Source organism: Labeo rohita, chromosome 8 (assembly GCF_022985175.1).
Source record: "Labeo rohita strain BAU-BD-2019 chromosome 8, IGBB_LRoh.1.0, whole genome shotgun sequence".
NCBI classification, from domain to species: Eukaryota; Metazoa; Chordata; class Actinopteri; order Cypriniformes; family Cyprinidae; genus Labeo; species Labeo rohita.
The window spans coordinates 16321557-16333558 of record NC_066876.1 but is presented as its reverse complement, the minus strand read 5'-3'; the positions used below and the strand labels follow the sequence as shown (position 1 = coordinate 16333558).

Sequence of the window (12002 nt, the reverse complement as noted above, 5' to 3'; positions counted from 1 at the left end):
ATTTCATATAAAGAAATACGTTTAAACCAAAAAGCAAATTATTCTTCCTTAGAACTGGTTCTGTTTAAAATACAAATCTTGTGTAATCCCACGTAGGCTATCTGTAATCAGATGCACGTTTAAAACTGAAATATAATCTAATTTCAGTCACATCAAAATGATAAGTCTGATTATTCCAGCTGCTGTGTGAGAGGCTATAGACGATCCAGCACCTACAGCATCCTCTTATGCTATATGGCGTACTAGCCAGCATACCTTCTTTATGTTTACAAACGTGACGTAATGATGCAGCGGCATGCTCGATTTTTTTCCCCGTGGATTTCTACCAGTACCATTCAAATTAGAAAACATTATTATAAGATTACCGTTGTGAATCGGGCTAAAGTAAGGAGATTAAAAGTTACCGTAACCAAAAAAAGTTACGGAGTGCAGCTTTAAGATTAATTTGTGAAGAATATCATGACTGGTCTTTTCCATATAATAAAAGTAAATAAGGACTGGGTCTGTCAAGCCAAAAAAAGTCAAATCTAAATAAATTGTAATAAAAATATAGATGTTGTAAAACTGGACCTAATTCTACTAAAACTTTGTGTGATGAGCAAAATAAATTTGTTTTAAAGGGGTGCTATTATGCTTTTTCACTTTTTGAACTTTAGTCAGTGTGTTGTGTGTATCTTTGGGCATAAAAAAGATCTACAAAGTTACAAATCTCAAAGTCCACTCCAAAAGGAGATATTTCGTTTTTAAAAAATCCTATTTCAAGAACTACAACAAACAGCTCCTTTGGACTACAACGTTTGTTTTCCACCTGCAGTGATGTCACAACACGGTCCATTAGAATATCATTAAATTAAATCCCGCCCACGGAAATTCGAATTCTGGGAGGGAGGGTAGGGATGAGGTGGAGGATAACCCTAACTTTAGCGATGCAGCGTAGAGAACCACTTCAACGAGCCGCAGCGCGGTGGGTATAAACACAAGCATTGACTAGAGTGACCGCTTCAGAGCTGTAACGTGCCGCAGATGTGTGCAGTGTGCGGTAAGAGATTTATTCATCATACAGGTTAGATAGCTTTACTTATAACGCAAATGTTTTTTAAAATGCATAAACTTCATCAGTGATGATGTTCTTTGATAATGTTATTAGCCTTTAGCCTTATGCTGGAGCTGGTTTCGGGCAATGAAACTAAGTATGTAAATAATTAAATACATTAGCACGATAATATCATGTGTTGGTGATCTTGCAGGCTGACGATAGGACCCAACACTACTGTAGCGTATTATTTACTAGGTGTATATGACTTCCTTCTTTCAGACAAATGCAATCGGAGTTTCATTAAAATTTATCCTGGCACTCCCAAGCTTTAGAATTGCATAGACAGGTGTTTCTCCTAATCAGTCCAAAACAAGTCCAATAATATGCATCCATCCATAATAAAAAGTGCCTCACACGGCTCCGGTGGGTTAATAAAGGACTCCAGTAGTGAATCGATTCATTTTTGTAAGAAAAATATCCATATTTAAAATGTAAGAATTACTTTAATCTAGCTTGCGCTAACAGTTGTCCACGGAACTTGCTTCTTTGACAAGGGCATGGCAGTACTGAAACACCGTCTAAGCTGTTCACCAATCGCAACGCACTGAGACAGCTAACCAATCACACCACATTTCGTTTTTCTGAAGGCGGGCCTTCATTAAACCCGGAACCAATTGAGCCATATGTGCCAGGCTGGGAGAAATGTATTGTAATCATGTAAATTATGTTAAAAAATAATGCGTTTTTCGAACCACCAAGCATGAGAGCATGAGAGTTTTAGTACACCCCCAAAACAAAATCAAGACTTTGTAAAAGAGCATAATAGGACCCCATTAAGCAAGGGTAAACTATGCCTTTAAAAAGAAATGTTTCTCCAAGCTGGCAAAAGGTTTAGTGAAAATGCAAAGCCTGCGATTTCGATCCCAGACAAGAAGACACCTGTGAACTGGAGAGAAACTGGAATCAACCACACTACCGTTAAAAAGTTTGTGGCCAGCTTAATAATACAGAAATGGCAGCAATGTTGTGAAACATTATTACAATTAACTGAGAAAATAACTTTTTATTTTAATGTATTTTCATTATTCCAGTCTTTAGTGTCACATGATCCTTCAGAAAACTGTCTGAACTTCAGATTGTGTCTGAATCGATATAGTGCTGGGTCATATACTAGTTCAAACCATAAAATGCTTTGAATTAGACACACGGTATGAAAAAAAAAAAAAAACGGCGGTGTAAATTGTTAAGCAATATAGACAGCATCGTGAATTGAGAGGAGATCCCTGTTAACTTCATATACTTCTGACTAATGGTTGGAAAACTTTTAGAGATATTAATAGCACACTACTAATTCTTTAACTGGGCAAATAAACCAACTGCAAATGGCCGTTAACAGAAGCCAGAGACTAGCAAGACGAGAGCAAAGAGGAGAAAAGCAGGCAGAGCAAACTCACAATGCGCAAATTATTGGAAGAAAATCCTAAATACTGAATTAGGTGGGGGTTTATATGAATGCATCTCTGAAATATGCATATTGCATATGCATCTCTAATGCATATTGATGGAGTATTTAAAAGCAGTAACCAAAGATATGCTATACTGTCGCTGTTCTGTAAGCACCACCTGCTGGCAGATAATGGATTTGCGTCCTCATTCTGCTCATCTGCTGTTTTTGTTTTATGTAGCATAATTTCACAAAGCTAAGGTCAAACCATTCAGTGTTTGCTTTAAATTGTTAAATTATACAATCTAATTTACATTAAAAACTGTTCATGCTATATGTTTGTTTGGATCGTAATTAAAATGCGGTGGTTCTATTTCATGCCTTCTAATTCGTAAAGAAACAGTCAGGGGAAAACCATGATAAACCGTGAAACCGCCAGAATTATGATAAAGATTTTTGGTCAAACCGCCCACCACTAGTTATTTATGAAGATCAGGTGAAGAGTGACATTTCAGCTCCAGGTGCTTTTTAATATTTGTGCGAAAAGTTGCTTGTGATTGCAGTCATACATTTCCGTTCATTGGTTTTATGACATTGGCTGTTGGTGAGTTGGTGAACTCTGTATTCTACCTGTGATCTCTCTCTCTCTCTCTCGTCTATCGCTCTGTCTTCTGTTTTTGAGACGGGATCATACCATCTAATGTTTGTTGCCGAAATACGTCTCTTTTTATTGGAGCAGCAAATTGGCGGCTTTTGGCAAGCGTTGAATAGCCGAGGTTACGGGAATATCTTAGATGCTTTGGGGTTTGGGGGGGCTTTGGAGAGGGGTGGTGTGTGAGGATTGTGTGTGTGTGTGTGTGTGTGTGTGTGTGTGTGTGTGTGCGTGCAGAGGGGAGATGAGGGTGCCTGTGGGCTGGGTGGGGCAGATGTTTTAATGGTCCCAACTGAAGGAGAGAATAATGAGGCTTCTCCCTGTGGCCTACACACACACTCACACAAACACATGCGCAAACAAAGACAAATGCTCTTAAGGATCAAAGACCGCAGGGGCACATGTGGGCTTTCTGGAGCACTGATGTTTTGGGTCTGGGTGAAATGTTTTTATGGCATTCTTTGCCCTTACGAACTATGGGTATATTAATGAAACCTGTTCTATTAAAATATGAGCATGTAAGTTTACGTGCCGCACCAGACATGCATGTACAGCTGCTTGGATGTAATTTTTTACTCTCTTTCACATGAATGTAAAACAGATGATATTACTGTATAATAAAGCAATGTGCATTTTGTTGGTAAGAAACTTGGCTGTTTAACTTGCAGAAGTGAATTATGGGAGAGGATCTATGGAAGATGCCTCAGGTCCTCATTATTATTACAGCATTGCCCCCTAGTGGTTGAGAGAGGAGATGACAAAAATTCATTATTCCTAAAATTTTGCAATGTTCTTCCCCCACCAGCCTCAAGCTTCAGCCCATCACTGTCACATCTTCCTTACAGTCAACGAGATTTACAGGTGAATATTATATTTTCTGTGCATTTTATTTATTTTAGACTATCTTTAAAACCATTCTTCTTAAATCAACTCAGAAAAGTACAAAAAAAATTCCGTCTGGCCCATTTATAACTGTCTATATTATATTATATTATATTATTCAATTATGTCTGTGATTATATTTTTCTGATTTAGGCTGCTATTGGAAGTTTTCAATATGTACTAAATGGTTTCCTATCTATTAAAATGTTCTAAAGTCTCATTTAAAGCATGTCCATTTTTTTTAATTAATGCGTTAGTGTATATGTTTTGTTGTTTTAAATGGACATAACAGTATGTATTTAACTGTCATTTTGTGATAATTATTGATTGAACCTCTGTGTTGCCGTGTCCCTCATTATTATTTATTAGAATTTAAAATGTTAAAGTAAATCAGACCATTTTACCTACGCCACAGCAAATTCATTTCAGAAACAGTGTAAAATTATGTGTGTGTGTGTAGGAATGTGCTGACAGAGATTGATGAGAACCTGGCTGTGAGAGCCCTCATACAGGTTTTCACTGCCTGCTTTCTCCAGAGACTGAATGGACAGGAACCACAGGTACAGTCTGACTTCTGGCAGTAGCAGCGCCAAACTGAATCGCAAAAATAATGGTTTCCAAAAATATGGACTCCCACAGAGCCATAAACAAGAAAAAAAAACAAGAGAGAGAAATAGTAACGCACAGCCTCTCTGGAGTTGTTATGATTGACAAGTCTGTGACTCTCAAATGACACAAAGGTGGTATTTCATATATGGAGTTGTTGTGATATCTGTGTGCATATATGATTTGTAGGAACGTCTACCACTCAGAGCCTTCTTCCCACACGTGACGCTCAGTTTACTCACTCCTTTACTGACAGCACCATCAGGTACAGCATCTCTTGCTATCTCTGAGAATTTATGCACATATGTTTGTAGGGTAGAGTGTGGTAAGTGGTGCTACTTTGTATATACAGTTGAGGTCAAAAAGCTTACATAAACCTTGCAGAATCTGCAAAATGTTAATTATATTACCAAAAAAAGAGGGATCATATAAAATGCATGTTATTTTTTTTATTTAGTACTGACCTGAATAAGATATTTCAGATAAAAGTCCTTTGAGTCCCATGTTTGTCCTAAACAGTTAAACTGCCTGCTGTTCTTCGGAAAAATCCTTCAGGTCCCACAAATTTTGCCTAAATATCATCTTTTTTTTCATTTATTACTCCCCTTCAGAAGCTACAGAAGATACTTAAATGTTTCCCAGAAGACAAAAGAGTTAAATTTACGGTGCTCTTAATGCATCGTTTTTCCTTCTGAAGCATCAGTGAGTTTTGGCCTCTAGTCAGGTAGTGAAATATTTTGGGGTATACAGTGCTGCTTGTAGAAAGTAGACAGGGAGCCTAATCAAACAAATGAGAAAAATATTTTTGTTGTCATTTATTTATTCAGGAAAATTATCCAATATTACATATCTGTCAGTGGCAAAAGTATGTGAATCTCTAGCATTAGCTGTTAATTTGAAGGTGAAATTGACTTGTGCGAAAGTCTGATTATGTCAAATTTATGCAGAAATATAGAAAATTCTAAAGGGTTCACAAACTTTCAAGCAGCACTGTATATCAAGTTTTTTTTTCTCCAAAAACTATAGGGGTAAACTGTGTCATGTTAAGGGGTAAGTTGAACTGTTATATGTAAATGATTTATATTAAAAATAAAACATGACCTTAAATGAGTTTTTTATACCAAGCAATTTAATTGTGTGTAGCAAAAGGGCTTTGGATGGGAATTTTTTTTTGTTTTATTATTATAGTTACTGAGTTTGTCAATATATGACATGAAAATATCAATATATGACAAAGAAACAAGAAAATCTGAAAGAACAACAACAAACAGAAAGAAACTCAACATGGCTCAGATAAGGCTCATAGCAAAAGCTATGTCTACTAATAAATAATACTGAAAATAACAAACTCTAAAGAAATTTAAAAACATAAATACTAGGAATGAACGATATTTGAATTTTACAGATATCCAAAATGCCAATATTTTTCAACTCACTTTGGCCAATAATCGATGCTGATACTGCTATATTTCCTTTTGTATTGAAACAGCACCTGTCTCTCCTGTGCGGAAATTATAAGCAAATTATTTTTCATTTTGGTTAGTTTTTAACAAGAACTTATATTTTAGAATTAAATAAATAATAATTAAGTTCTTTTAATGACAGTATATTGAAGCTTTGAAAAAATAAACTATATATCATTTTTTTTTCTTTTTTCTTTCAGAAAAATGCAGTGGTAACCTTAATATTTTATTTTAAGATTTAACATTTGTAGATGGTTTAAATCAAAAGAGTTGTAAAAAATTCTGAAAAACTTTTAGAGCTCATAAATATAACATATTACACATTAAGGAATAAATTCATATATATATATATATATATTTTTTTTTTTTTTTTTTTTTGAACTTTTGACCTTTAAATAAAAACATACTCATGATAAATGTTATTTGTGTATTTTACACGAGTAGGCCAATGGCTCCCCCTACGTAATTAAAACTTCTTACGAAACGGGCATTAGGACCCGGGGGAGGCTGCCACTGCTGCCACTGCACCTGCTATTATGGTTTACTCTATCACACAGATTAAACTGAGTGAATCTAATCACCATTCAAGCAAAACTTTGCTTTAAGAATGAGCCACACTGCTGATGTGATCAAATTGCTAGCACACCCTGAGCTTAAGAGTTATTCCTCTTATCGGCAAGACATATCAGCATAATTTTTCATATCGGGCTGATGCCTATATTTAAATTTAAAGACATTATCGGCAGATATCATTCTGTTAATACTGTGCATCCCTAAAAATACTAGGGGATTATAAGATTACACTATCTCTTGTAAAATATTTCATTTAAAAATAAATGGCTGATTTTTAACCTGAAAAATCACTGAATAATAAGTTTTATTATTTGGACATATATTTGGACCTTAAAGGGGACGTCAGATGCAAAATTCACTTTTGAATAGTGTTTGCATATACATGTGTTTTAACTGTGTGTGGACACAAACACCCTGTAATGATAAAAATCCATTAACTCTAAATCAAGCTGTCCCGTAATAGCACATTTCCACCCTCAGCCAGCTGTCCGCCATTTCTCGATGTTTGCGAGCTGTAGCGACAACAGTGTCTCGTAAGCAATGCAGGTGTTTTGTAGTTGGATGTAAAAGTGAACATAAGATTTTTCATTTTCTCCTGACATCAGAGCCACTGAGGACGCAGTGGATTAGTTTTGTTTTTGGTGGTAACGCACCAACGCAAAAAACAGAAGAGAGGGGCGGGGTGAGCAGTAGCTCATAATCATTTAAAGACACATGCACCGAAACGGGTCGCTGTGAACAGAGCTGTTTTTGACAATGTAAAAAGATGTTGTTTTATACGACCATTGTGGAATTTTAACCAAAGTATGTTGCAGACATTTCATGAAGACCCTAAAGATTCATGCCAACTTGTGGAAAATAGGCATCCAATGTCCCCTTTAATCAGTTTGCTTTGATATAAAATGAATTTACTTGGCGCATTAAAAAAAAAATATTTTCCTTTCACATGTTTTTCACTTGTTTTAAATAGTTTCTTAGCATGAAAAACTAATTGGTTTTTCTCATGTGCTTGTCAGTCACAGACAGCCGTTTGTAAAGTGAATTCTAAATATAGGGTCATATGAGAGAAATAGTGCATGTTTCCTTTTCCTAAAGGGAGACCATTACATAGTATAGTCTAATTCTATCAGATTGTTTGCAGACGACAATACTTTTACGCACATTTAGACCAGCCACACCCTCTTATTCAAAATATTTACCTCATTCTGAGTCAGCTTGACTCACTGAGTGGCTAGAGATTCATTTGAATCCTTCATTGTAAACCACCACCATCTGAAGTCTCCAAAGCCTGGCCTTATCGCCCTTTCTCCATCAGAGCAGTCCCAAACAAACAGCTCCTTCCTCCTGTACCCACCCTGCCCGCCTCAGTCCGGTCCTCTGATATCTATCTCTAGCTTGGCTCCCAAAGGACCAGGGACTCTTCTGTGCCTCCCAAACTCCAGAGGATATCCTCACAATGGCACCTATTATATAACCAGCACAACAGAAGAATAGCTGCAGACCTCAGGTGCCTTCTGCGCCAGGGGCGCTTTTTTGGGATTATTTGTTTGCACTGGTTCAGTCGTCATTGTACATGGAATGATTGACGTGAAGGGGGACCTTCGTCTCTGAATGCCGGAGCTTAGTTATTTACCTCATCAGGCTAAAGATAGACCATGATTCTTGACTATGATATGACTTAAAAGGACAGTTCACCCAAAAATGAAAAATTCTGTCATTGATTACTCACCCTTATCTTCATCTTTGGAACACAAAAATTAAGATATTTTGATGAAATCTGAGAGCTTTCTGACCCTTAATTTGTATTCCGAAGATGAACGAAGGCCTTATGAGTTTGAAACAACATGAGGGTGAGTAATTAATGACAGAATTTCCATTTTTGGGTGAACTATCCTTTTAGAGAGACAACAGATCTTAGTGTAAGATTGTTCAGGAACATTTTTAAGGCTTAGAGAAGAGTCAGTTGAAAACTTGCTCCTGTTATCAGTTGCTAAGTTCACCTCATCCACCTGGAAATCAATTTCAAAAGTGTCTCATTTCTACTTTCCTCATTTCAGAGGTTCCCAGGGAGGCCTGGCTGGATCATCTGAGCTGGATCAGAAGTTTACTTCAGAGCGTGACGGAGAATGAGGAGGCGGGGGAAGATGTCAGGTGAGATGAGCTTCAAGACACCCTACACTTCATTGCTCTCTTATCGTCCGCAGTGCTGCCACTACAGAGATTTCCCACACAGTAATCCTGTATGTTTCTAGCCCGCTCAGGCTTGACACAGGTGGGTATTTGGACACAGATGACCAGATATTCAGCGATAAGTTTTTACCTGAACTACATAGCTGCTTTGCACAAAACCTTGTCCACCCCAAAAAATAGTATCGTGTCAATGTCCTGAATGACAAAATGGTTGGGACAGACATCTCTGTGATATATGTGCATGCAAATATAAAATATGTTTTTCATTTAGCCAGCCATGCTATATACGTTCATATGCAAATTTTTTCACATTTGGTATGAATATGCGGAAAATGTGGGTGGAGTCGCAGAGTCCAGTCATAAAAATGGAATTTACTGTATAGTGGAATGTCATAGAATTTGCCCAATTTAAGATGAATAAATCAAAAGTAAGTCAATACACTTGTAAGTAAGTCAAAACACAATGTAGAATTGTGTCTGTGAATATTAAGAAGCAAAAGTACTATTTAAATATGAATCCCACATGTTCTGCGTGTCTCTGTGTGAATGAATGGGGCAGTTGCACAGTTTTGTTTAATACACGCATGCTGAAGTTTGTGTGACGTTCGCAGTGTTTTCAGCCTCTGCTGACTCAAACACAAATATAATCTCTAAAACTGCTCTGAGAGTCACTTCATGAGCATTTTACCATTTCTTTTGAGAAAAACTATGGTCGTATCATATACAAACAGAAACTTAAAGGTCTTCACAGCAACCTGTCAAAATAAAAAGTTAGGCTTAACTTGTAGAAACTGTGACAGAAATATATTATTTAATGTAATGATAGTTTTTTGTATATAAAATAGTACATTAAAGTGCTTGAATTTGACTTTTTGAAATGTAAGGCCCGGGAAACCATTGAAAACAGCAATATTCCTGAAGAAGTATGTGAAAAGTGCTTGCAATATTGAAAGAAAATGTATCTATGAAATAAGTATTTTGTCAACAAGCACATATCTTTTCACGCAAAATTCATGCAATTCAAAAAGCACCATACCCTTTACGCTTATTTTTTTTTGGTTTCATGATTTCAGTTAATTAGACCTGCTTTTTGGTTAATATTTTTTATTTAATCATTGAAACAGAGTCTTGGAAAATTAAAATGGGATCCAGATCAGTTAAAGGAGAAGTCCACTTCCAGAACAAAAATTGACAGGTAATTTACTCACCCACTTGTCATCCAAGATGTTCATGTCTTTCTTTTTTCAGCCGTAAAGAAATTGTTTTTTGAGAGAAACATTTCAGGATTTTTCTCTGTATAATGGACTGATATGGTGCCCCGGTTTTGAACTTCCAAAATGCAGTTTAAATGCGGCTTCAAACGATCCCAGATGCGTTTGTAAACGATCCCAGCCGAGGAAAAAGGGTCTTATCTAGCGAAATGATCGGTTATTTTCATAAAAATAATACAATTTATATACTTTTTAATGTCAAACACTCGTCTTGTTTCGCTCTGCCTAAACTGTTTTTTCCAGTTTGTGACAGTTAGGGTATGACAAAATATTACCCATTAAAGGATAATTCCCATCTCATGTTCTCCCTCAACTTCAAAATCGCCCTACATCGCTGTTTTACCTTTTTTGTTAAGGGTGTTTGATCTTTGCATGTTCACTTTGCAAAGACTGTTTCAGTACTTCTGCAGCAAAGTAGGATGATTTTGAAATGATTTGTGAAGTTGACGGAGAAAATACGATTGGAGTTTTTCGACATACCCTAACTGTCTTTAGCCAGAATACACAGAGTTCAACGAGAGCAAGACAAGACGAGCGTTTGAGATTAAAAAGTATTTAAACAGTATTTTTTAAATGAAAATAACCAATCGTTTCTTCCTCGGCTGGGATCGTTTGAAGCCACATTTAAACTGCGTTTTGGAAGTTCAAAATCGGGGTACCATATCAGTCCACTATATGGAGAAAAATCCTGAAATGTTTCCCTCAAAAAACATAATTTCTTCACGGTTGAAGAAGAAAGACATGAATATCTTGGATGACGAGGGGGTGAGTACATTATTTGTATTTTTTTGTTCTGGAAGTGGACTTCTCCTTTAAAACATAAAAAATGGAATTTGGGAAAAAATAAAACAGATTTCATAGGCCCGTACAATTAAATGGCCTGATGCATGTGTGTTGCGTACATTTCTAGGAAAATGCATGCATTGTAAGCATTCTAAGTAATATGAGTGTCAGCTGCAGGTGTCATCAGGATATTATCAGAGAACAAACCAAAAGTTTAATTTGAGCAGCTGTCAGTGTAAATCTCTCTATCTCTGTCCAAACTGACTCAGCCTTCTTGTTTCTCCCTCTCCCATATGTATCAGTCAATAATTGTTAGGTTCTTTCATTGTGTGTTTGGGTGGATGGTGATTTTCCAGGGCGTATCAGGCTGTCTTTGAGGCTTGGTTCCTGCTGGTGCAGTGTGGGTATTGGGTGGACACAGCTGCTGAGCTGCTTGTTCTGGCAGCGCCTGAGAACGCCGAACCGCTGCTGTGGCTCCTGACGTTCTTCCATCACCCCACCAACAGAGGGCACCAGAGGTCCCAACAAACCGTAAGAGATCTAATTATGGCGCTGAAGTCAGTCAACCTTACGTCACAAGTTAAAAACAGCAAAGTGAAGCAGACTGGAAAATTACTGATGGTTTCCTCCTCTTTGTTTTAATCTCAGGCAGTGGCCAGAGAAGCCTGGACTCATCTAAGGATGCTGTTTCTCACTAGTCCTCCCCCTCCCAGACACCTCAGCGCTGTGAAGGAGCTCCTGTCCTCCTCCCTTTCGTCAAACCTCGTTTTGCAATTGTTTTCAAACTTCGCCGTCTTTTCCCGTGGACCTGTTAGCATTATCACTGAAATAGCTGACAAGGTGAGGTCTTCGCTGATTCACATTCAACACATTGTAAAATTACATTCACGTTCTCAAATGCCAAGGGTTTGCTCATGCGAGCCCGGTGGCCTATTCAAGACTAGACGAGGGCTGTGCGCAGCCCAATTAAGTTGTCATCAGTGCCTTTATTGACCCTACGCTAGTTCTTGTGGTATGCAGAGAACAACAGAATAAAATAGGCTGCCGGCTGTTTCACACACACTCTGTATGAAAACAAGTTTACACCCAACAGCTTGAACAC

The 12002-nt window shown here is 37.2% G+C and overlaps 1 protein-coding gene across 1 annotated transcript in view; it reads left to right on the top strand.

Moving 5' to 3' along the window:
* Nucleotides 1–12002, top strand: part of fancc (FA complementation group C) — a 38243-nt gene that overhangs the window by 22836 nt on the left and 3405 nt on the right. Inside the window, exons 9-14 of the mRNA XM_051117188.1 lie at nucleotides 3938–3993; nucleotides 4475–4574; nucleotides 4810–4885; nucleotides 8714–8807; nucleotides 11257–11431; nucleotides 11549–11740. Of these exons, the coding sequence (XP_050973145.1) occupies nucleotides 3938–3993; nucleotides 4475–4574; nucleotides 4810–4885; nucleotides 8714–8807; nucleotides 11257–11431; nucleotides 11549–11740 (693 nt within the window). The remainder of the gene's footprint in view (nucleotides 1–3937; nucleotides 3994–4474; nucleotides 4575–4809; nucleotides 4886–8713; nucleotides 8808–11256; nucleotides 11432–11548; nucleotides 11741–12002) is intronic.